The sequence below is a fragment of the Schistocerca americana genome, chromosome 2 (assembly GCF_021461395.2).
Source record: "Schistocerca americana isolate TAMUIC-IGC-003095 chromosome 2, iqSchAmer2.1, whole genome shotgun sequence".
Classification (NCBI taxonomy): Eukaryota; Metazoa; Arthropoda; class Insecta; order Orthoptera; family Acrididae; genus Schistocerca; species Schistocerca americana.
Window position 1 is genome coordinate 492,033,208 of NC_060120.1, and position 24,706 is coordinate 492,057,913.

General features: G+C 40.5%; 1 protein-coding gene and 1 long non-coding RNA gene across 2 annotated transcripts in view; one reads left to right on the forward strand and one right to left on the reverse strand.

Moving 5' to 3' along the window:
* LOC124595628 overlaps positions 1–18,033 on the forward strand; it is a 136,830-nt gene extending 118,797 nt beyond the window's left edge. Inside the window, exon 2 of the mRNA XM_047134451.1 lies at positions 14,820–18,033. Within this exon, the coding sequence (XP_046990407.1) occupies positions 14,834–17,677 (2,844 nt within the window). The 5' untranslated portion in view covers positions 14,820–14,833 and the 3' untranslated portion in view covers positions 17,678–18,033. The remainder of the gene's footprint in view (positions 1–14,819) is intronic.
* Positions 18,034–18,270: 237 nt separating this feature from the next.
* The window catches only part of LOC124595128, a 284,787-nt gene continuing 278,351 nt past the window's right edge, over positions 18,271–24,706 (reverse strand). The window contains exon 3 of the long non-coding RNA XR_006978177.1: positions 18,271–18,374. This is a non-coding gene — a long non-coding RNA (uncharacterized LOC124595128). The remainder of the gene's footprint in view (positions 18,375–24,706) is intronic.

Sequence of the window (24,706 nt, forward strand, 5' to 3'; positions counted from 1 at the left end):
CCGCTACGGTCGCAGGTTCGAATCCTGCCTCGGGCATGGATGTGTGCGTGATGTCCTTAGGTTAGTTAGGTTTAAGTAGTTCTAAGTTCTAGGGGACTGATGACCATAGATGTTAAGTCCCATAGTGCTCAGAGCCATCTGCAAATCAGGAGGTATCCTTCATTTATTTTGGCATTTTCTATTCTTGTCTTGCAGGACCGACCTCCTGCGCGTTTTTACTTCCACAAATACAATAGAAAATACTACACGCATATTTTCATAGACATCGACATTGGCAATAGTAAAGTTGACACATAAATGTACAAGTCACATTCACATTTCCTATATGGGTTCCATGTTAGGCATCATCCATCTTACACACTAATAAGTAAATTAGAAGGAATCTCTCATTTGTTCTGAATTTTTGCTTTTCTCTTGACTTGCAGGCCCAACCACCTGCGTGTTTTTACCATCACAAATACACATAGAAAATACGTTCCAGCACTACTCACTACATGGAAAACAGGATTCGCTAAGGTCTGCTTCACAGATCAAGCTACTTCTAGGATTGCTATTTGTAGTGCGTCGTTAGTGTACTTATTCTATTCTTGGCATTTGATGAATCTTCATACTATGTATAATATTTACAAGTGCTCGTTTGTGAGCGAGTGTGGGGGATGTTTTATCCCTTGACAATCCTGACTTCATCACTCCTTGTTAATCGTCATAATATGGTTCAAATGGCTCTGAGCACTATGGGACTCAACTGCTGAGGTCATTAGTCCCCTAGAACTTAGAACTAGTTAAACCTAACTAACCTAAGGACATCACAAACATCCATGCCCGAGGCAGGATTCGAACCTGCGACCGTAGCGGTCTTGCGGTTCCAGACTGCAGCGCCTTTAACCGCACGGCCACCGCGGCCGGCAATCGTCATAATATTCCACATTCGTAAACACGTATTTCAAGCCATATTTCTGCCTTATTGATGCGACGACACGTACATGTTTACCTTTGTGATGTGTAACCGATAATTTTACCGTATTTTTGTCATGTGCAATTCCACTCATAATTCATTACCACTAAATAAGAACGCGCTTATGATAAAGTAATGCTTTCGCTCCTGCGTGCGTCAAGAACTCTGTGTAGAAAACATTGTTTCACTGCATTTTGTGTTCATTCCTCATTACGAATCGTGTATCATATTTTCATTTATATTAACCTTATAGTTTCTCGAGCTGTAACAGTTAGTCTCTAAGGAAATATTTTTCATACTAGGTTGTTTTACATTCTGACGTCTGTGTAGCAAATCACTGTGCTGTGGTGTGTTTTAAATGTCATCATGTACCATTGTTACTATCGACTTCACTGTTTCTTCTATACTCCTCACTGCTTCTTCGTGATGTTCGTTTTCATAATTACTTACCGTACATGTATCATCATACTTTGCTTTCCACACTCATACAACCATTCATTCTAAGACTTAAAACAATATAGTGTATTCTTTCTTACGTCGGCTTCGTGGTCCTTTCCTAGGTACTCTTGTAATATTAATCTTCATGTTCATCCCCGTATACCCATATAATTATTCATTATAAATCTTCCACATAAATCGTCATTTATACCCATGTACTACTTACAGGGTTCTTACACTAGAGCCACCGCCCTATTTATTTCTTCCCTCAAATATAAATAAACTCGTATTACTCTAATACACTTTCATTCTCTTCCTAGATTCACTCCATGCACGGTACTTCACCACAAACGTAGATTAACTAATTAATACCTTCAATCGAATCTAATAAAACCTTTCACTCTCTCTACTTCAAAATATTTTCCAGCAGTGAAATTTCATTTATTTCTCCATATCGCTTTTGTAAACATACAGTACTTACCTCAGTTCTTTTGTTTTAAGTTCATGTAATTACGTTGTGTGCGTATTGGTTGGTTTTTGTATTTACTTAGCTTATCTCCCGCGTGTTGTTCAATTCATGTTTACAGCTTTAGTTTGCTGCTTATACTATAAGGTATCGTGTAATTAATAGCAAATAACATAGGTGAGTTCTGTAATAACAAATTTGTGGATATGTATTCTCCCTGTACATTAAGCTCACTACTTCTAATGTTGTCTGTAAAGAAGTGTAGTTCTATAAGTTTACAACTGCTCCTCTCGCTAAATCTTGTACGATATGTAATTTTATAGTTTACGTCTCAGTCACACGCATTTCTCTATGTCTATATCTCATTCTACCTTTCACATCGTCGCTCACTTATGTGTTGTATGTAAGTCGCTTAGTTCTTAAGTTATGTGCTAATCGCGTTCTTTCAAGTGTACATGTTGTTACTTCCCTTTTCAACTTGTCTTAATCCTGTTGTATATAGTCGGATAGGTCGTATATAGTCGGATAGGTCATTTCCTGTGTTTATTCTCTCTTACGTTGAATACTGAGAAATAAGTATTACTATGTACGTTCAATGGATTGTGTTAAGTTCACAAATATAGCATATTCTACTATCCTTATATTTTACTTGCGTCAATGCGCTCACTTTCTTAAAGCTGCATATGCTTAACTTACTGATATACTCTTAAAATTAGTGCTCTTTACAGTATAGTCGTCGACTTAGGAATAAATGTCTCTATTCGTTTAGTTTGTGTTGCTCATCTACGTCAGATTAACTAGCTGATAGGTACCCCACTTCGTGTCGCTTCCGTTTTGTCCAGCTGGTTGGGCGGTGTGGATGCTGATTCGCTTAAATTCTAGAATGGTTTCCGTCGCTGTGCGCAGTGTGTCTTTGCGCATCGTACAGGGGACGCTGAACTCAACCTTGCTTTTTGCCTACTTGGCCCCTACGATCAGCTGTTAGCCGCTTCGTATATAATTGTTGAAGTACGCTCTGCTTTAAGCGCGGCAGCACGGCTCAGTACACCTCATCGCTCAAGCCTCTCGCTTAAAGCTCGCGCGCTGTGAATTAAGTCTTAAGAAAGTACAATATCAAAACACAAGGAAAATTTATTTTCACTAGGCTGCATCTCACTCTCTGCATGTTAGATGGTAAAAGAAAATTGAACATTCCTTATTGACTAAGCAGGATAGTAGAAGAGGGAAAGGGCACCGGAAATATAAATATTGTACCGCCTAGCTGGAGAGGAACCGAGCGCCAGTCGGTTTATTCGTCAAAGAGCGACAAACCTCCTACCTTCTTGCGCTTTACTGATGCAACAGATAAGGACAGAATGAGATTTGAATTTTCATTTAATAAATTTCCGCAAATCTTTATGTGGATACATGCCTTTTATTTTACCATTTTTTATATTTCCTATCAGGTAGCACCCCGGATGTGGCTTGTCAACAATGATATACGGACCAACATATAACAACTGCCATTTTTTATTCAATGCCTTTAATTTCGATTTCGGATGCGTTCTTAGTAGTACCTCCTGTCCAATCTGGAATTCTGTTACGTTTTTCAATTTCCTGTCGTAAATTCCTTTCCTTATTTGAGCTTGCTCTTCCAATGTTATTAGCGCTCGCCGTACTTTCTCCTCTAAGACTACGTCTTTGTGCCGTAATTTAGGTATCGGTTTTGCCCATTCATCTAGCTCCACCTTTTCAAACATTAGCTCGGCCGGTGTGTGCCCTGTTGATGTGTGTGGTAGGTGATTTACTATGTGCTGAAACGGACTCAAGTATTCTATCCATTTCCTTTGGTTCTGTGGTATATATGTGCGGATAAACCTATTAAATTCACAGAAGCACCGTTCGACGGGACTTGCTTCCGGGTGGAACTTGGATACTAAAATATGACGTATGTTTTGTGATTTTAAAAATGATTTCCATTGGTCACATGTAAAATTTGAGGCGTTATCAGTTAGGACTACTTGGGGTTTCCCAATGCGTGGTATGTAGTCTTCCAGAATTCTCCTTATAATTGGCCCTGACCTAACAGTTTTGACTGTGTACAGCTGGAGATACTTACTAAAAACATCATACAGGGCTACGATGTATTTAACTCCGCCGCGGGCTTGGGGATAAGGTCCTGCGGCGTCAATAGATACAAGATCTCTTGGTTGCTTTGGTATTATTGGGTTTAGTACGTTAAGACATGCCCTATTCTGATGTTTGACCTTTTGATACACCGCACAGCGTCTGATTACTTGCTCTATACGTCGCCTCATATTAGGGAAATAGCGATACGTAGAATTTTTGGCGGGACACTTTGGCACTCCATAGTGCCCCCATGTGCGGTGCGTGTGTTGAATTAAGTTTTCCACGTATTCCTGAGGTATGCACACACACCACTTTCCATTCGTCGAGCTCTTCTGTGAAAGAGGACGCCATTATGTATAATGTAATACTGCTCTAAACGTTCGTGTGTTCTAGCCTGCAATTTTTTCCTTACCTTGCTCCATCTCGGGTCTTCTCCTGTAAACGTTGCATGTTTTTGCACATTTTAATATAATATGGTTTAAAAGTTTCATCATTTATTAAAAGCACCTTGAAGTATGATGTTTGTTCCTCTAACTCGTGGAAATCGGTAAGACCGTGAGGTAACCGTGATAGTGCATCTGTCAAAACATTCTGTTCCCCTTTTATGTACACTATCTCAAAATCAAACTCTTGGACATACATGCACCACCTCGCTATTCTCTTATGTAACAACTTGCACGTCAGAAGAAAGGACAAAGTTTGATGATCACAGTAAACTTTCGTATGTTTTCCCCAAAGGTACTATTGAAATTTACGAAACGCCCAAACTACTGCTAACGCTTCTAGCTCAGTTACGGAATAAGATCTTTCACATTCTGTGAGGGTTCTACTGGCAAAACTGATTACATTCACTTCTTCCTTACTATCCTTTATTATTATTTGAAACAGGCACGCACCGAGCCCCTGATAACTAGCATCGGTGCTTAAACAAAAATCCAATTCCATATTTGGGTGTTTCAGGATAGGCGCGTTAATCAGCGCCTGCTTAATCTGCTGAAAATCATTTTCACATTCTTTAGTCCACAACCAACTGTGGTTTTTACGCAGTAAGTTTAATAGTGAACTACTGTTCAACAATTGTTGTGGCAGAAACTTCCTGAAAAACGAGGCCATTCCTAGAAAACCTTTTAATTGTTTCTTAGTATAGGGTGTTGGGAAGTTCCGTATCGCATCTAGTTTACTGGGGTCAGGTAGAATTCCTACTGGTGAAATAATATGCCCTAAGAATTTTATTTTTTCCTTTCCGAATTCAGACTTTTTAAAGTTAACTGTGGCATTGTATTCATCAAATTTTTGAAAAATCCTTTCCAAAATACTTACATGTTCATCCCATGTTTGAGTTGCAATTAATAGATCATCAACGTAGAGTGTAACCTGGCTAAGCAGTTCCGGTCCAAGTACCCTGTCTAATGCTTCAATAAATAAACCAGCGCTCACATTTAATCCGAAAGGCATCACCCTAAATTTATAGCTCCTCCCGGCATTTATGAAAGCTGTATACTTTCTACTCTCTTCATGTAATAAAATTTGCCAGTACGAAGCTTTCAAATCAAGGGATGTTAAATACTTAACGCCATGAAACTTTAATAGCTGCTCTTCTAGATTCTCTGGCCTTGTTCTTATAGGAACGATGATTTTGTTTATTTTCCTCACGTCTAACACCAACCGCACCGTTCCGTCAGTTTTACCTACTGCGAGAATTGGACTGCAGTAAGGTGAGTGCGATGTTTCAATAGCCCTCCACCTAATCATACGCTCTATTTCTTTTCTTACTGCCTCTTTCTTTGCCCAAGGGGTGCCATATGACGTTCTGCAATATGTTTCATGCGGGTATACTTCCATTTTATACTCATATCCCTTAATAACACTAGGTTGTTTACGAAAGATGTTATGATATTTGAAGAGTAATTTCGTCAGTTCACTTAGCTGTTCATTGTTAAGACAAGTGGATTTACTTATTTTACTGTCTACGATTTGCTCATCGAGGATCTCCCTACCAGTCATCAAGTTCCATCTCCTTTGCCATTAAGGATTGAGGGTAGACAAGTTTAACATTAATGTCTGGTATCGGCCTAATCTGATTTGTCATTGTAGTTCTTTTTAAGTCCACAGTCAGTGTGCGCTCCCCTACATGAAATTGGCATTCCCCGCTGCCGATATCTATTTTTATCCGATATCTTCTGAACACCTCCATACCAAGTATACATTCACTATAAGTTTGTCTACCAACAAGAAAGTACACTGCAAAATTACACCACATATGCTAATGGGTATGCTGGCCTGTAATTTTATAACTATAGATTTACTTCCCATCGCTGTTACGATCTTACAGTTCTCTACAGGTAGTGTCGGAACATTTACTTCCCTCGCTATCTCTTCGAACAAGTTAGTAGACATTAGGCTTGTCGACGCGCCAGTATCCAAAACAACTAGTACATATATGTTTCCCATCTTTACCTTTATTGTTGTTTGAATAATTTCACTTACCTTGCGTGTTGTTTCTTTCTCTTCGATAAACAAGTCTTCTTTCATTTCTGCGTCCTTATCATACCTTAAAAATAGATTCCGGATATGCTGTATGTGTAGGTTTGTTTCAGTGTCTGCTTCCTCCTTTCCGTTCCTGTTCGTTTTAGTGTTTAAGTCGCTCATATTAGTACTGTGGCACACTGACAGTTCATTACCTTCTTCCTCTAGTCACGCTCGATTATTATTTCCTGGGGCCGGTAAAGGTATTGTTTCATTTTCTGCCGTCACTTCTGCTATGTTTACCGTATGTTCGCGTGCTCGCCAGTTCGTGTCCCGGTTGTTTCGATGTGACTGTACGGGCTGCCTGTTATCTCTCGGATCCCTGTGTTGCATATTCCGTTCCTGGTAGTTTGCATTTCCTTGTCGCCTATTGTTTGTTTCCCTCGAATTTCTATTGTCTCTGCCATTACCGTACCTATGGGGCTGATATTTAGTTTCGTACCCTCGGTCACTCTGTGGCTGATGGGTAGACCGATTGTACGGATTTCCGTTGTGGCACGACGGTGCATACGGATGCCATTCATTCATACGCACACGACCGTTATAATTTCCAAAGCCATTGCCGTTACCATAGTTCTTCCCGTTTGGGTTGTGCCCATTACCGTTACGATAACTAGGCGTGGCTTGCCCATCCTCATGAATCAGATCTATTGAGTCGAGCACTGAAAGAAAATACTCGAGATCATATTCGGGAATAGCTATTAATTTTTCCCCAACATTTGCAGGTAACTTGTTCTTTAAGATTTTCAGTACATCGACATGAGATATCGGATTATTCCAGTAACGGGTCTTGTTTAGGTATTTTTCAAAATAGCATCTTAGCCCCCCGAATTTTGAATGATATGATACTGGGTTAAATACCTCTCGTCTTAACCTCTCCTGGATAGCTGTTGACCAGTATTTATCTAAAAATGCATTCTCAAACTGATCATATGTCTCGCAAAGTTCTGACATCTCCGTAGCCCACAAAAGGGCATCACCCTCGGTGTGTCCTACTACATATTTAATCTTTTGAGCTTCTGTACAAGTCCTGGGCAGTACATTTCTGAAGGCTCGGACAAACACTACCGTGTGCGTTCGCTTTTTCTCATTTGAGAATACGGGAAACTGTCGATGTTTTATTACGCTCTCATCCATTAACAACGCTGTCCAGCACGACGGAACAGCATTTCCCTGCGGTGATGGTATATTTGTTTCAGCAAAGTTTTGCCCGCTGCTCGCTTCGCACGTCGACATGCGGTCGCGCGGCGTGGGTTGGGCATTGTTGTCCGCGCCACTGATTTCTCCCATTGGCGAATGGCTGTTTATCGCTTACCGCCCCAGGCGATGATATTACCGTACTTTGTTTGTTAACTATTCCGTCTCTTAACCGTTGTTCTAACTGTCTGATATCATGTCCTACGCGTTTTAAGAATTCTTCTTCTTTGTCTCCCATTATTTCCTTTACCGCTTCCACATAGGTACGCTGTTCACGTACGCATTTTTCTGCGAACGTTGTATTTTAGTCCTTTGCATTGCTCTTTACCGATTCATAAAGCTGCACAATGTCTGAGTTGATCCTCTTGTGTTCTAACTTGAGTAATCCTACCTCCAATGTGATTTTTTCTACATTTTCTGGCAGGTCGTCAAGAAAGAATGTAGTTTCGCTACTTCTGATTGTATATTGTCTAAGTTGACCTGCGTGTTCTTTTGCATTGCCTGTAAATTCTCTTGGGTTTCTCTAATTCCGGATAGCTCCTGTCGATACGTGTGTGTTAGTGTTTCAAATTTTTCGCCCATTATGCCTTTTAATTTCTCACCCATATCTTGAACCGAAATTTGTACTTGTTCATTAATTTTCCTATCCACCTCCGTGGAGATTTGTGAAATCTGCTGTGTGAACTTCGTGTCCAGACTGTTGAGTTCTGTGCGCAAATTTTTTACCTCGTCTGAAATGTGTATCGAGTTTGTATTAACCTTCTCGATATCGGACTTTACTGTGGTCATGTCTGCTTTCATATTAGTCATGTCTGCTTTCATATTAGTCATATCTGCTTGTATCGTTTGTAAACTTGGCATTTTAGTCTCTAAACCCGACATTTTTGAATTTGTGTCTGCTTTCATTGCATTCATGCTTGTTTGTATGGATTCTGTTAAGGCTCGAAATAAGGCTTGCATGTCTTCCATATTCACTTCCGGCCTATGCCTATCAGCATCTGCGTCCGTACTACGCGTACTGCTCTCATTTAAAATATTCTCTTGCCTCGAGGTGCCATTAGTTACATCTACTGTAATTAACGTATTGCTTGTAATTAAATGTTCTGTATTCACGGGCGTCGAATGCAACAATGGCATGTCGCGTCCAGCATCCAAATAATCACCGCTAAACGGTTCCAAATCACTCATGGTTGCATTTTGCACATGAACATCCACTACATTGGCATTTGATTTTCGAATGACATTTCCTTATTGTTTTGATCCTCCATTATAGAAATCCTTATACCACTGCAGTTATCAAAATAAAAATTTTCTTTTTTAAGATTTTACTTCCGGGCTACTTCTCACGCGAAAAAATGCATATACAGTTGTATGTAATTGTAGTCTCAACTGTTCTTCAATCAATATATTTTCCGTACTAATAAAGAAATGTCATTATCTCTACTTGACTGCAATAGCGTTAATCTCTGAAGCTTTAGGTTCTGGATTTTAGGAAATAGGTGGATGGGCCTTCTAATAGGTCTACTGGGAACGCATTCTCTATATGCATTGCGCGGTCCTAACTGATTGTTGTCTTGTAAATGGTACTTCCTCTATTGTGCTTTGTTGTGTGCTCTTGATATAGTCGCCTTCTTCCTTCTAATTTATTTATTATTTCCTTTTTATAGTATTTCTTCAGTATCACATCACCGTCTCCGTCACATCATCAGCGTACATGGAACATAAAGAAATTGCTAACATACATGTATATTCATTTTCCTAACAATACTAGTACTCACAGTTTTGCCCACTACGTATCGTGCCTGTCACCTGTCGCCACTTTATAATATAATAAAATAATGGAATAGATGATAATAAAATGTTGAAATGCAAGGCTTTTCAAAATGTATTGAATTAATGAGATTAATTTTTCGGCATGAATGACAAGCACAATAAGCTGAGCTATGCCTGGAAATAAGTTCGTATTAGTTCATATTATTTTGCAGGGCGAAGTAGTTTCTTTCTCCGCTGTAGATTTGTGCTTACCATTCTTTATAATGCTACGTTTGGTCGCCGTGATCACCTTTGAAGTCTTGACCGTGTTCCCATCAAGCTTATCGGATCTTCGTAATTTTCCAAAGTACACAGGTGGGCTTCAGTTCTTGTAATTATTGTACTATTTGAAATAACAACTCACACGACCTTTCTGTTAATAAAACAATACTGTATTTTTCTAAACGGTGCACTTATGAAATACATACTCCTCACTTATTCATAGCGACCCCAAAATGGCGGTCTACAATTACTCGCCAAAAATGGCATGCTTCTCACTCGTTCACTAGCTGAGCGCGAATCCTTCCTTCCTCCTACTGGTACCAGAAAAAATCCTCTGTTTTTTAACAACTGAAAGTAAAAAATACATGACGGTAGGCATAGACTCTATGATGGGCTACCGCTTCAATTTCTCTCTTTGCCTTTAAAGAAGACGATAACATAAAGGAAATGCAAAAGGTTTATCACGAACACTCACCCTGCCGGCGGTCTGGAGGGAGGGAAAATAGGTGTTAAAAACGAATCTGCATGTTCTGGGCTGCTGGAGAGAGGAAGGAGTGCACTTTATTTATTTTTTGGGTAATTTCCTAGGACATTTATTGTGATCGGAAATGTTTTGCTTTATTATAGGAGCGAAGTTGTTGTTAAATAAATAATAATAATAATTGAACGCTGAACGGTGACTCTCGTCCGGCCCTGCTCGAGCGTACTACGTGACGTAAAATCAAAGTCTGTGAACGCGAGCCGTTGTGGGGCTGTGCTAGCTATGTTTCGTAGGTATTAGGGACGAACAGGATGCACTTGAAGGGGAAAGCGGGTCTTTCGCGGCGAGGCATTTCGGGGAGGCAGGTACCATGACACTGTTAGCGTAGTAGCTCGATCACGTAGTTTGTGATTGTATATGGATGACAAGGCAGTCTTTTCGGACAGGGATCTCCCACTGGCTCCGGTTAGGGTAGTTTTTTAGTAGGCGGGTGTAGTGAACTCTGACATCAAACAGGGACAGATGGTATATGCTTGGAGCTAATAGACTTTATTGAACTCATCTCAGTCGAACTGCAGGATCTAGTGAGTCGAATATTTTTCCCATAGCTTGTAGATGTAGTGTAGAGTTTGAGAGTTTCTGTCGCTGGTTTCGAACTGTATAATTTCTTTCCCAAACAGGAGAAAACGATTTGTCAGTTTTCTGCGAAGTATTGCGGCTCTTGTGGAGTGCTATGCATGTAGTTGTGTAATTAAAGCATGATAAGGTGAGTTGTATAGTTAGTTTTTGCGATTTTAAGCCGTCCTTATGCAGCGCTATGCATATAGTTGTGTAATCAGGACCGACTTTTGTGATTAATTATGTAATTAGGATGAGCATTTGGGTCAGTTTCCGCATCTGGAGAGTTTCCAGGCGTTAGGTTTTCCACCCAGTAGAATCAGAGTTCGAGTGGTTGATAAGTTTCACTTGCACTGAGTGTTTGTGCGTCGAATTATTTTCAGGTGTTTAAACGTTGTCAGCGTCTTCCGAATGTGACTCTAGTGTGCTAGCCACTGCACGACCTCGTAATTTACAAGTTGTTTGCGTCTCTGAACATCAGCGTAATGCGTTATTTAGCAGCACTTTCGAGATCGGTAAACTGGATATTGTGACTCCAAGCATGTTAGGGTGAGTGTTTTGTAAGAGCGTAATGAATAAATTAGAAGAAATTAGTAGCTAAATAAATTACCCAAAAAATAAATAAAGTGCACCCCTTCCTCTCTCCAGCAGCCCAGAACATGCAGATTCGTTTTTAACAACTATTTTCCCTCCCTCCAGACCGCCGGCAGGGTGAGTGTTTTGTATCAGCGTAATAAACAAGGTTACATACGTCCCTCGATGTATGTAGGAAATGTGGTTGGATAATCTTGAAAAGTAGTTGAAACTAGGTAGTCGAAAGCGTAGCGAACCTCTTTGCATAGCAACTCTGCTCAGCAAAATTTTCCAAGAGGATGGCTAGTAAAATTGATGGTGGTACTGCTTGTAATTGTTTAAAGAAAGACTTACGTCCAGTTCCTAGGAGGAGGTGACTTAGGTTAGTGAAGGTATCCTGAGTACCGTTTCTTTGCCGCTATTTCCTTAGCTTAGTAGAGGTAGCCCAATTGACCTATCTCCCCATCAAAATTCAAACTTCCTGCCAGTTCCTAGGACGATGTGACAGGTTAGTGGAGGTAGTCTAAGTGCCCTTTCTTTCCCACCATTTTCTTAGGTCAGTTTAGGTAGCTCAACTGACCTACCTTCGTGCCAAAAATTCGAACTTCTCGTGAGTTCGTAGGATGGAGTGACTTGGGTTAGTGGATGTAGCCCAGTTGACCTATCTTCCAGCCATGTTTGGATAACGGTACTCGCGTCATCAGCTGACGTCAATCGCGTCATCAGTTGACGTCATGTAACGCCGAGTACTTGCGTCACGGTCGCCTTATTGGATTTGGGGCGGGAGCCCCCTTGCTCCACTACTACTGTGTAGCTTAAGTTCAAAAGCAGGCTAACACTTTACATAATAAATATGTACTAATGGCTCAAGTTTGATTGCTAATGTCTTAAAATAAGTATTGGTCATACTGACGAAATTTGTATATCCCTTGCTACAGCTGAGAAAGTCTTTAGTTGTACAATTCATAATACCAGTGGTGCAGTTTCGAAGACATTGCTTGTCGGTATGAATATTTGTTGTTCAGGACTGAATATAGAGTACTTTTTCAATCTTTAGGGAGAGTCCATTTTCTGAGAACCACTTAATAATTCTTTGGAACACGTCATTTCCAATCCTTTCTACTGCTTTCTCTCTAAATGGATTTATTATAACACTAATATCGTCTGCAAAAAACACCAATTCTGCTTGAGTATCATGCACACCAGTAGTGTATGAAGAAATCACATAAAACTATTGTTTTTCCGATGTAGTAACGTTATCTGCGAAGCCAAACGCCTTGGGAAGATCGCAAAAAATTCCACTGGCGATATTTCATTTTTTAAGGTGTGTACTGTTTGATGAGTGATGTACTGTTTGATGAGTCATATATAAAGAGCATTGTCAGTCGAGCTACCTTTCTGGAATCCAAATTGTGATGTGCTAAGTAAATTTTATCTGATTAAGAGTGAGATTTCTCTTCCTTACATTACTTTTTCGAACAGTTTGGAATAAAATTGTCGGTAAGGTAACTGGACGATAAATGTTTTTAAGACTGTCTTATCACCTGTCTTACGAATAGGTTTAACAGCTGTATATTTTAACCTTTCTGAAAAAAAATATCTGTGTCAGTGGTGCATTTCACACACCACTGAGGAAATTATTTATTAAGTTTTCAGAATTCTGTTTGAAATTCTGTCAACATCTCATGAGCTTTTGTATTTTTAGAATTTTTATACCTCTATTAATTTCAATGAACAATGTTAGTGCTACTGGCCCGCTAAATCATCCAATCTGAATCGCACAGGAAATGCATGGGGTCATTTGAAACAACGGATGTAACTTGTCAGCTCAAAAAAAATATTCAAATGTGTGTGAAATCTTATGGGATTTAACTGCTAAGGTCATCAGTCCCTAAGCTTACACACTACTTAACCTAAATTATCCTAAGGACAAATACACACATCCATGCCCGAGGGAGGACTCGAACCTCCCCCGGGACCAGCCACACACTCCATGACTGCAGCGCCGAAGACCGCTCGGCTAATCCCGCGCTGCAACTTGTCAGCCACCCCACAATTTGGTAACTTCATGGGATCTAATTATAGATGGCTGCAGTTGGATATGATACACTTGCAGAAACTTGTGGACCATCTACCAGAACAGAGACCATGCATAAAAATTAGTGGGAAAGAACGCACATTTGCAAAAGCGTTCTCGTGTGCACACGTTGCATTATTGCGCAAGCAGCCTGCTATGCATCCCCTTCTTTGCTCGGACGTTTGTCCTCTATTTCGTGTGATTAAATGGCAACAGAAAAAGAAAACACAAAGGGACTGTGGGTAAGAAAATTATCTAAATAACAGAAGTACGAGAAATACCAAATGACGGCCAAATTTTCCTTCAAAATTTAGTGAAGTCACAACGAGATTTGAAATTTTCTGACTGGGGCAGCAAAAATGCTGGCAATAACATGTAATTAGCTGGTAACTGGCGACTTACATACCAATTTGAACTATTTATTTCGCATTTGAAAACGAGGCATTTCAGTGATTATTTCTGAAACTGAGAAATACTCAACGAAGATTCCTAGTTGTTACGTAAAGTCTAATAGACTTCCAATACGTCATCTGTATTTTATTTTGTAAAAAAGTTATTTAAACAAATTTGATCATACATTATTATATATATGTTGCTATCCTCGGATTCAACGAATTGGGGAGGGTCACAAACCCCAGAACCCACTAGAATAGAGGCTGCATTTTCCAGTTTTGTATTTTTTGCATCATTTCAGTTTGTAGTTATTTGTTGAGGAGTTGCACATACCCCTTCTTTTCTTTCGTTCAGATGTCACGGCCCTTAAGAGCTGTGCTGTTAAGTCTCCATCAGTCAACAGTTTTCTTACACACTTCTCACACATTTATAGTGTGCTTCTTCTCATATTTACTGCTTCGAGACTTATCTTATTCTTTACAGTAATATGATGGGACATTTCTTATATACAGTAATATGATAGCATATTTCTTATATAATACTAGATGCTCTAGGTATCACATCTCAAATATTTATTTTAAAAATTTTGAGGAGTCGCTTTTAGTATGACTTCCTTTTATCTCTTATCATCCATAAATTTCAGCGTGCTGTCTTTGGAGTCAACAGACATTGCACATAAATCACCTTAAAGAGTAACCTCAACACACAACTCAACACAAATGGCCCCCAGTACCCCGTCGTCTGCTAAACAGCGCGAGAGATCGCCATCTAACCTGGGGGGCACCCTTTCGAATTCTAACAAATGCTTATCCGTATTTGCGCTGGTGGAAATGTAAACGCATGCGCAAAGCTGAACAGAAAAAAGGCGTCGTGTAGCCGCATCTTAACATCAGTTGTCGTGTCAGTATACCAAAGTGTATCATTAATATGCTTTTCATGTTTGGCGTTTTAGGACATACATCGCCTATGCTGGGATCCAGATTCGACGCGGTCCCTTCAAACAAGGAGGAGGGCTTCGACGAGCTGTTGTTGTTGTTCCGCGAGACGGCGGGCAACGAGTGGCCCTCGGAGGCCCGCGACTTTGGAGCGGACGACACTGGAGTTCTGGCCTACCGCAGCAGGTGGCGGGCGCCCAGGTGCGACAAGGACGCCGAAGACGCGTCGACGCAGGAGCCAGATTCCACCACAGACGACGGGGAAGGCAGCGGAACGTCTCCGCTCAACATCAGTGCCAGTGAGTCTGTGTTCAGCAATCAACTTCGCGCCACCGTCTCCATACTAAACGGTCAACCTCAACAGGACACCGAGATGTCAGCTGCATGGACTGGTCCTCCTCCAGTGGCCGGGAGCTCTGCTCCCAGTACACGAAATTCGACGTATGCTACCCCTTTTCCTAGTACAGAAAAAGCCAGTTGCCCGCTGCAGACGCTGGATGATCTAAACAGAGCACACTCTTCCCGCAATAGCTCTGTCTTCGACGTTCCCATCGCTGGAAGCAGCACCCAAACATCGTCCAGATCCGTATGCTACATGCCACCTTCCCTGATTGGCAATACAGTCAGTGGTGGAGGTGAATTTTTCGAAAATGATCAGCCAACTGATTTATCACTGCCAAAAATAGTGCCGAGAGATGTGGAACCTGTACATGCAACAGAAAAAGATTCCAATCACGACCATCCAGCTGATTTTCCGACATTCAAAAAACTGCCAAATGTTTCTAATAAGTTAAAGGACGACGTCCATGGCAATCAGCGACCTCCTACACCGTGTCCTGATCCTAACATGACGGAGAACTACCAATATCAGCAAATACCACCACAAGGATATCCTTCATTTGTGGTAATGGGACCGTCATATCACGAATCCAGTGCAGTAATGGTTGGAGAAGACGGAAGTTTTGTGGTTTTGCACAGCATAGTAGTCCCTCCACCTGTTACCCCATTAGCATTCCCTGTCTGGCAACCTGAAATGTGTGAGGGAGGTTCTAACGTCCTGCATGAGGAGATTGTGCTATATGAGTTCAGTGATGTGTCTGATGAAGATGAGCTCGAACAGAACCACCGACCAAAAATCATCGAGATTCAAGAAGGCCAAGCTGTGCAAAACGAACTATTGGCAATAGAGTACCATGCTGTGAAAAATGAACCATTGGAAGAAGATGGTGAGGCTGTGCGAAATGAACTATTGGCAATAGATTACCAGCCTTTGAAAAATGAACCACTTCAAGAAGATGGTGAAGCTGTGCAAAACGAACTACTGGCAATAGATTACCAAGCTGTGCAAAATGAACCAGTGCGAAAGAATTCAGAAAACGGTGATGCAGAATGTGCTGCTGCAGGAAAAGAAATTATGCATGACGCGAATAATGATGAAAAAGATGGTGCAGAAAATAGACATTCACAAAATGGGGACCAGTTGCAGGAGCAGAAAGAAGTAAACCAGTCATGTACTGACCAACCACAGTCTGGGCCATCGGGAGTTGTGCTCATTAAGGGTTTGCAATTGTCATCATCACCCGCAGAGGCAGCAGCGTCACCTAAACATCTGGGCATACCATCTGAACAAATAATTTTGCCAGCTGCACAGTCACAAATACGGCTGTCGTCTCCACCTGGCGAATCGTGTTTCCCAACAGTAAAATCAACTTCATCCACTATCAATAAACCTCCAGAACAATCGCAGCCTCTAAATGAGCTGCGACACACTGAGCAGCCACAAGTGGCACGATCATCTTTACAGGCATCCTCGCCATCTATACAGCTTCCTACTTTGTCCAATGATCTGTATAACTCACCTGAAGCAAACCGACCATTACTTGTGCAACCAATTCCAGCTTATGTACAGCAAAACGCATCACCTCCACACTTGTTACAAAAACAGTCTAACCCTCTACAGTCTCCAGGACCTGATGTACAGACCGCACAAATACCACCACCAGCTGTGCAAGCAAGCACATCATCAGGAAGATCAGATTTGTCATCTGCTCGAAAGTCGTCAATCAAGACAAATCCATCATGTACTTCCGTATCGAAGGACCATGCAGTCAAGAAGGCGAACTCTCTGCCATTGTCTGGCAAGCCTATGCCCATACAGCTTGCACTGCCACACTCACCGTTGGTACAGCCGGCACCATCAGCAGTGACAAATGACTTGCCTCTAGATCAAGCTGAGCACCAGCCAGTACCATCTGTTTCCATCACTACAGTGTGTGATAAATCACTAGAGCCATCTATGCAACTGCTTGTTTCACCAATTCCATCCCCAACGCAGAAAAAAAGGGATCAAGTCTCAGATGACAGTACATCAGCTACACAGCTGTCATCAGCTTCAACATCAAGCCCAACTACTCCATCTTCACAAGCAAATTCCTCACAGCCTCCCACAGCTAGTCCACCTGCTGGGAGGCATCAGGTCCAATCTCCACCTATGGCGGTAGGGCAAGACTCTCCTCAGCAGTTACCGGAATTTTCATCACCAGAGCATCAGGTCCAATCTCCACCTAAGGCTGTGGGGCAAGACTCTCCTCTGCAGTTACCTGAATTTTCAATGTCATTACTGTATCCTCGGTCACCTGAACTGAGTGGAGTAGCGACAAAATCTAAAGCGATTGTAAAGAGGAGCAGAGAGCCATGGGACCACAAAGGCCTATTTAGGTTTGTTGCTTCCTTTGCTTTTAGCTTGCCACGCCACATTTGGATTCAGCGGAGAGAAGGTGAGCCTAGACGAAGTGTTCGGATTGCTGAAAAGCTGAAGGCCAAAAGATATTTCCTGCGTCCAAGATTCCCTGCTAAGAGAGGAACTGGTGAATGAAGTGTCTGACAGCATACTAAAATATACATGAAGTGTGTGTGCATTTCTGTTGCTCATGCTAAAGTGAACAGTTGTTATTCCTGAGAGATGTCACGTGAGGTTTCTGTCATTGTAAGACAATTATTGTACGTGTGACTTGTGTTGTGAGTTTGTCTTATATTAAGTTTACAGTGCTTCACCTGTGTTGTGCTGCATGCAATACTCTTGACCTGCCCCATTTGTGTATGTGTGCATGGGAAGAATACATAAGGAATCGATTCAGGGGTGTGCATAAATAATATAATTGACATGACACTTTCTGTGAAAAGTTTAATCTTTTATTTTGTGATAGCACATTGGTTGTGACTTTCTTTCATATTTGGAACAAATATTATTAATAATGAAAACAGACTGAGCATACTGTTGTAATATGACTAAAATATATTTGAGAATCAATAAAATACAAGTTATAATTTTTTATATAGCATAAAATTCTTATACGTTATTGATTTCTATTTTCAGTATTGGTATGATTCAGCTTATACATTAGGCTTTATTTGGAAATCATGGCTATGAGTGAATTACAGTTACATATGTCACCTGCTTTATTCATTCAGCTTATTAGTGGATCAGAGATACTGGTCTCCATAACCACATTTGGTAATGCTCCTGTGTGTGGTGCTGTTTAGTGAGGAGCTATCTGGTTCAAATCCTGGAACTGAAAGAAATTTCCATCATTAGAATTTGGCTGACAAGGGAAAGACAGATGGAGGCATAAAGTTCACTACCACCACACATCGTACCAAAGGACCTAGTTTAAGTTCAAAATTTCTATCAGATGTATCATTAATGTTGTCATAGGATGAGGACTTTAGCTGAGGCAGTAGTTCTTTTATGTGAGAGGAACATGTTATGTGATGCTAGCAGTTTCCTTTTATAGCTGCTCTGCCATTATCATCAACAACAACAACACAAAAGTGCAACACTACAGCCTACACGATGCATGGGGGCTTAATTAAATATGATTGAATATATATTTTTTTTTGTTTTTAGTAGCTGTAAGTCCGATTACGCTGTGTCTCGTAATCGGTTGGCCCTGACTAGTATTATTACGCTATCTGACTGCAAAGAACAACAACAAGAATGAAATGAAATTTTTCGTTAACACAATTAATTAATGAAGTCCCCAGCAACTATAAAACCTACTAAACCAAAGCACAAGTATAACTGTTCTGTATGTGGAAGTATGACTCAACGCACATCTGGCACGGTTCTTCTTCAACAAGACAAGAATTTTTAAATACCAATTTTACTGACGTGATAAAAGAAAATTACAAATACTACAATTGCGTAAGGAAAGCAGAATTAAACTCTAATACAAGAACACACGCCAGATGCTTTGTTGACTGAACCTGTAATGACGCATTATTTAGGATACTGAAATTAAAAACAAACGGAGTTAGTTACCTCATTTATATTGATGAAAATCACTCTAATCCTTACATTATATCTCAACCAGAACTCTCCAATATCACATCTCAGCAAGCACTGCCTAATAGCACATCTCAACAAACACTCTCTGCTACAACATCTCAGCACAGACTACCACGAGACCTCGACAGGCACTGACTTCTACGAGTTCTCTCCAAGCACTGACTTCTACGAGTTATCTCCAAGCACTGTGGAGGCGGCTTAATAATACTCTTTGGCACAATCTCTGGCGCAGTGGCTCAGTGTAGCCACCTTTCATATGCCCCTCCTCCACAGGCCAGAATTTGATGGTATTTTTGCCAGCATTGGTGGTGAAAATACCACCAAATTCGTCCAGAAAAATACAGACAAAAATAAAAGATAATATTAATACCTAAATATCACATAATTAGTTAAAATTTTGGCTTTGCACTGACCTTTCAATAACCTAATATATAAAATACAGTAGGCAATACAAATTCTTTTCATACATGTGGCTTTACATAATAGTTTGCACAATACACAAAAAATCAGTTTATACAAATGTTCACATAAAATACTTTTAATTGTTCAAAAAAAAACAAATAGTTGATAATTCCAGCCCAGCAATGGTCAACAGGTGCAAACACCAACAAGTGACATCATTTCAGCAGAAGCAGTCCATCAGTTGCACCCAGCAATGTTGAGCAGGTGCAGACACCAACAAGTGACATCATTTCAGTAGAAGCAGTTCCATCTGTGGCACCCAGTGAAGTTGAAGAGGTACACACAGCAACAAGTCACATTAGTTCAGTAGAAGCAGTCCATCAGTGGCACCCAGCAATGTTGAGTAGATGCAGACACCGGCAAGTGACATCATTTCCATAGAAGTAGCTTCATCTGTGCACCCAGTAATGTTGAGCGGGTGCAGACACCAACAAGTGACATCATTTCAGTAGAAGCAGTTCATCAGTTGCACCCAGCAATGTTGAACAGGTGCAGACACCAACAAGTGACTTTATTTCAGTAGAAGCAGTTCCATTAGTGGCACCTAGTAATGTTGAAGAGGTACACACAGCAACAAGTCACATTAGTTCAGTAGAAGCAATCCATCAGTGGCACCCAGCAATGTTGAGTAGGTGCAGACAGCAACAAGTGACTTCATTTCAGTAGAAGCAGTTCCATCTGTGGCACCCAGCAATGGTAAAGAGGTACACACAGCAACAAGTCACATTATTTCAGTAGAATCAGTTCATCAGTGGCACCCAGCAATGTTGAGTAGGTGCAGACACCGGCAAGTGACATCATTTCCATAGAAGTAGCTTCATCTGTGCACCCAGTAATGTTGAGCAGGTGCAGACACCAACAAGTGACATCATTTCAGTAGAAGCAGTTCCATCTGTGGCACCCAGCAATGTTGAAGAGGTACACACAGCAACAAGTCACATTATTTCAGTAGAATCAGAGAATCAGTTCATCAGTGGCACCCAGCAATGTTGAGTAGGTGCAGACAGCGAGAAGTGACTTCATTTCAGTAGAAGCAGTTCCATCTGTGCACCCAGTAATGTTGAGCAGGTGCAGACACCAACAAGTGACATCATTTCAGTAGCAGCAGTTCCATCTGTGGCACCCAGCAATGTTGAAGAGGTACACACAGCAACAAGTCACATTAGTTCAGTAGAATCGGTTCATCAGTGGCACCCAGCAATGTTGAGTAGGTGCAGACACCGGCAAGTGACATCATTTCCATAGAAGTAGCTTCATCTGTGCACCCAGTAATGTTGAGCAGGTGCAGACACCAACAAGTGACATCATTTCAGTAGAAGCAGTTCCATCTGTGGCACCCAGCAATGTTGAAGAGGTACACACAGCAACAAGTCACATTATTTCAGTAGAATCAGTTCATCAGTGGCACCCAGCAATGTTGAGTAGGTGCAGACAGCAAGAAGTGACTTCATTTCCATACAAGTAGTCCATCAGTTGCACCTAGCAATGATGAGCAGGTCCAGAGAGCGGTCCATGATATTCACTATCACTGATCACACTGTTCATCAGAGTATATAAGCACAAATTAAACATGTCCTAGTGGCACCAATCATGTAGAAAAAGTACAAGTAACAGTCCATAATATTCACTATCACTGATCACACAGTTCACCAGCAGAAGTTAATCATTCCTAAGTGTCACACATTGTTGAAAAAGAGCAGGTAACAGTTCATAATATTAACTATCACTAATCAGACAGTTCAGGCATGAACAATAGTTTGAATGCACATACAAATGCTTTTACACTAAACATACAAATCATAACAAACACGCAAATGATGTCAGATAATTTTCATATTAACTATTACAAATACTCAAATATCAGTAAACCTATAATATTTATGGGTGTCAGTGCAAGCCACTACAAACAAATAAAATAATATTTACGAGATAGGTGGGTAGGATTAGGAAAGGAAAACACACAAAACACGCTCATTCATCTTTCATCCACATTAAGCACTACTGTGCAGTTGAATGGTGTTAACTGTGTAAATGTAATTCTGTCAAAATCTGATGTTCATCATGTGTATCAAGTAGTAGTGGCAGCAATGTATAACAGTCAATAATAGTTAGGTCAACGTCATAGTCATCATGTCAAGACCAAAGACCAATGTTTGCCAAGCCAGATCAAATGTACTGTTGTTGAACAACTGTCAGTGAGCCAAGATATGCAAATACTTCCTCTCTTCAAAAAAAAAAAAAAAAAAAAAAAGTATATACTGCTTAGTGATTTACCAAAGTGTGTGTATAGACTATCTTCCTTCTACTTTAGTGTTCTAGTCTGCTATCTTCATCCTCCTTGTTCCATAAGACCAACAAAAAAAATATGCATCTCACTTACTTTACCTCTTATATACGAAAACTCCAATAATCATCAACTTCACATAATCTCAATAATACCTCAATAATACCTCTTCAATGCGTCGATACATATAAACTTTATTATTAATAGCATTTACCTTACCTCTTGTCCACCAAAACTCCAATAATCATCAACTTCACATAATCTCAATAATACCTCAATAATACCTCTTCAATACGTCGATACATATGAACCTTATTGCCAATATCATCTCACTTCCAACACAACTCTTTCCTCTAGTCAGTCTCCTCGAACAAGTACAGATAAAATCCTAGTGCAAACTTCAGTTCATCGTCCCATACAATCTGAAGACACATTGTCAACACACAACCTCTGTGTAATCCGTCTGACCCAAATCTTCTACTCATTATGAATTATAAACAAAAGAAATGCATACATGACCTCTAACAGACTTAGTTCGAATAACTCTCAGTAATTAAGTACGATTACGGAGTGTGAATGATCATAATATTTCACAGTGTGTACACCACTTCAAGAATTATGGCAAACAGAAGCAAACATGTGGAGTATTTCTTGTGTCAAGTGTCACTTCCTATTTCAATTGCTCACGAAGAATGCAGTGTAATAATTGTTAATGGTCTAAACCTAGTAATGGTATGTCATGTCGTTAGCTTCCTTCCTATTAGCATAAAGTTATACAGCTTCCATAAAACCTCCAGCTCATGTGACTTCTATGAAGTTTCTTGTACTAATGTCGTTCGTCGAACTACAGCAGTTCATTTTCTTATCTTAAAAATATAAGGCACTTAGCGTAAGCAAAACAAGCAATAGCGAGTAAATATACCAGTAGAGAACAGAATGTCAAAAAGTGGATGCAGCACAAATCCTACAACGAGGCTCTGCCAAGCGAACAATCTATAATTAATCCAATAGTGTGACCTAAACTCTATGTTCGTACACTGTACATCAGCATTGCTATATACCAAATTAAAGAGTAGTTGTGACAACAAACAGAAATGTATAAATATGCAATCCATACGCATAGCAGCAAACAGGTCATTAGCATCATATCAGCATAAGCAAATAAATGTTCATATGTCCTCTTAATAAGTAAACATGAAGGCGCAAGCAGATAAATCACAAAGTATAACTTACATACATAAACACAGTCAGCACAATTAATCAGGTTACAATTATAATTTAAATAAATAAGCACAGCAGGCACATAATAAAAAAAATATGACATCAGTGAAAAAGCATAGCAGCCAAGCGATGCATAATATACACAAGTTAAACCCAGTTCAATCATCAATCATTGTCAAAATCAGTTAACGTACGCAAGCACGTCGCTTCACAAGTAATTTCATAGAACATGAAATTTAGCACAAAGTATGAATCACGTAATCGCGAGCAGCAAATTACGTCTAAAGTACGTACCTAAGTGGAAATACGTCACCTGAAAAATGAACTCAATTAATAGTTACCCTTTTTTAGTTTATTAGTTTCTTCTTCGAAATTACATTCTTCCTGAAAATTTCTCGATAGTAAGTCCTCTTAACGTCGGAGACACACAGAATTTACCTGAAGTTCTTAAATATTTTATAGAACCGTATCCTGAAAAATACTGAATGTTAATAACATAATTCATCAAGTCACTATAGCTTTATACTGAATTTAATCGGAGAAATTAAACTGTGTATTTGTTTACGGCTGTCAGTGCATTCGCACCGAGCGCTCGATCAGCTGTAGGCGCGTGACGTAGGAAGCAATTGTTCGCGGTCAACGACTGGCTTGTGCGGCGCGCAGACTTGACTGTTGCTTTGAGTACGTGCCACCGCCAAAACACAGCGCGGTATCCTTGTACTCTCCGCATGTTTACATCTAGCTGTTAGTTTCTTTAAAGTATGTCATTCCACAAAAATTTTTACGTTAGATATATGACGTATTCCTTTAGAGCGTCGAGATTTAAGAGTTTATACTTCGACAGTGTTATCATGGATAATTTTACGAATTCTATATGGACCGTTATAAAGCAGAAAAAATTTGCGACACAAGCCTTTTCCTTTGTGCGACAAACGATGAGACTTAATTAACACTTTTTGACCAACTGACAAGATTTTTGAACGACCAGGACGCTTAGCTGATTTCTCTCTTCTAGCAGCCGCAGATGCAATATTTTGCAGAGACAGGTCGACAACTTCAGAATGCCGCAGTTTCCGTGAAGGTGGAAAAGGAACGATTTCAGATCTACATCTACATCTACATCTACATTGATACTCCGCAAGCCACCCAACGGTGTGTGGCGGAGGGCACTTTACGTGCCACTGTCATTACCTCCCTTTCCTGTTCCAGTCGCGTATGGTTCGCGGGAAGAACGACTGTCTGAAAGCCTCCGTGCGCGCTCTAATCTCTCTAATTTTACATTCGTGATCTCCTCGGGAGGTATAAGTAGGGGGAAGCAATATATTCGATACCTCATCCAGAAACGCACCCTCTCGAAACCTGGACAGCAAGCTACACCGCGATGCAGAGCGCCTCTCTTGCAGAGTCTGCCACTTGAGTTTATTAAACATCTCCGTAACGCTATCACGGTTACCAAATAACCCGGTGACGAAACGCGCCGCTCTTCTTTGGATCTTTTCTATCTCCTCCGTCAACCCGACCTGGTACGGATCCCACACTGATGAGCAATACTCAAGTATAGGTCGAACGAGTGTTTTGTAAGCCACCTC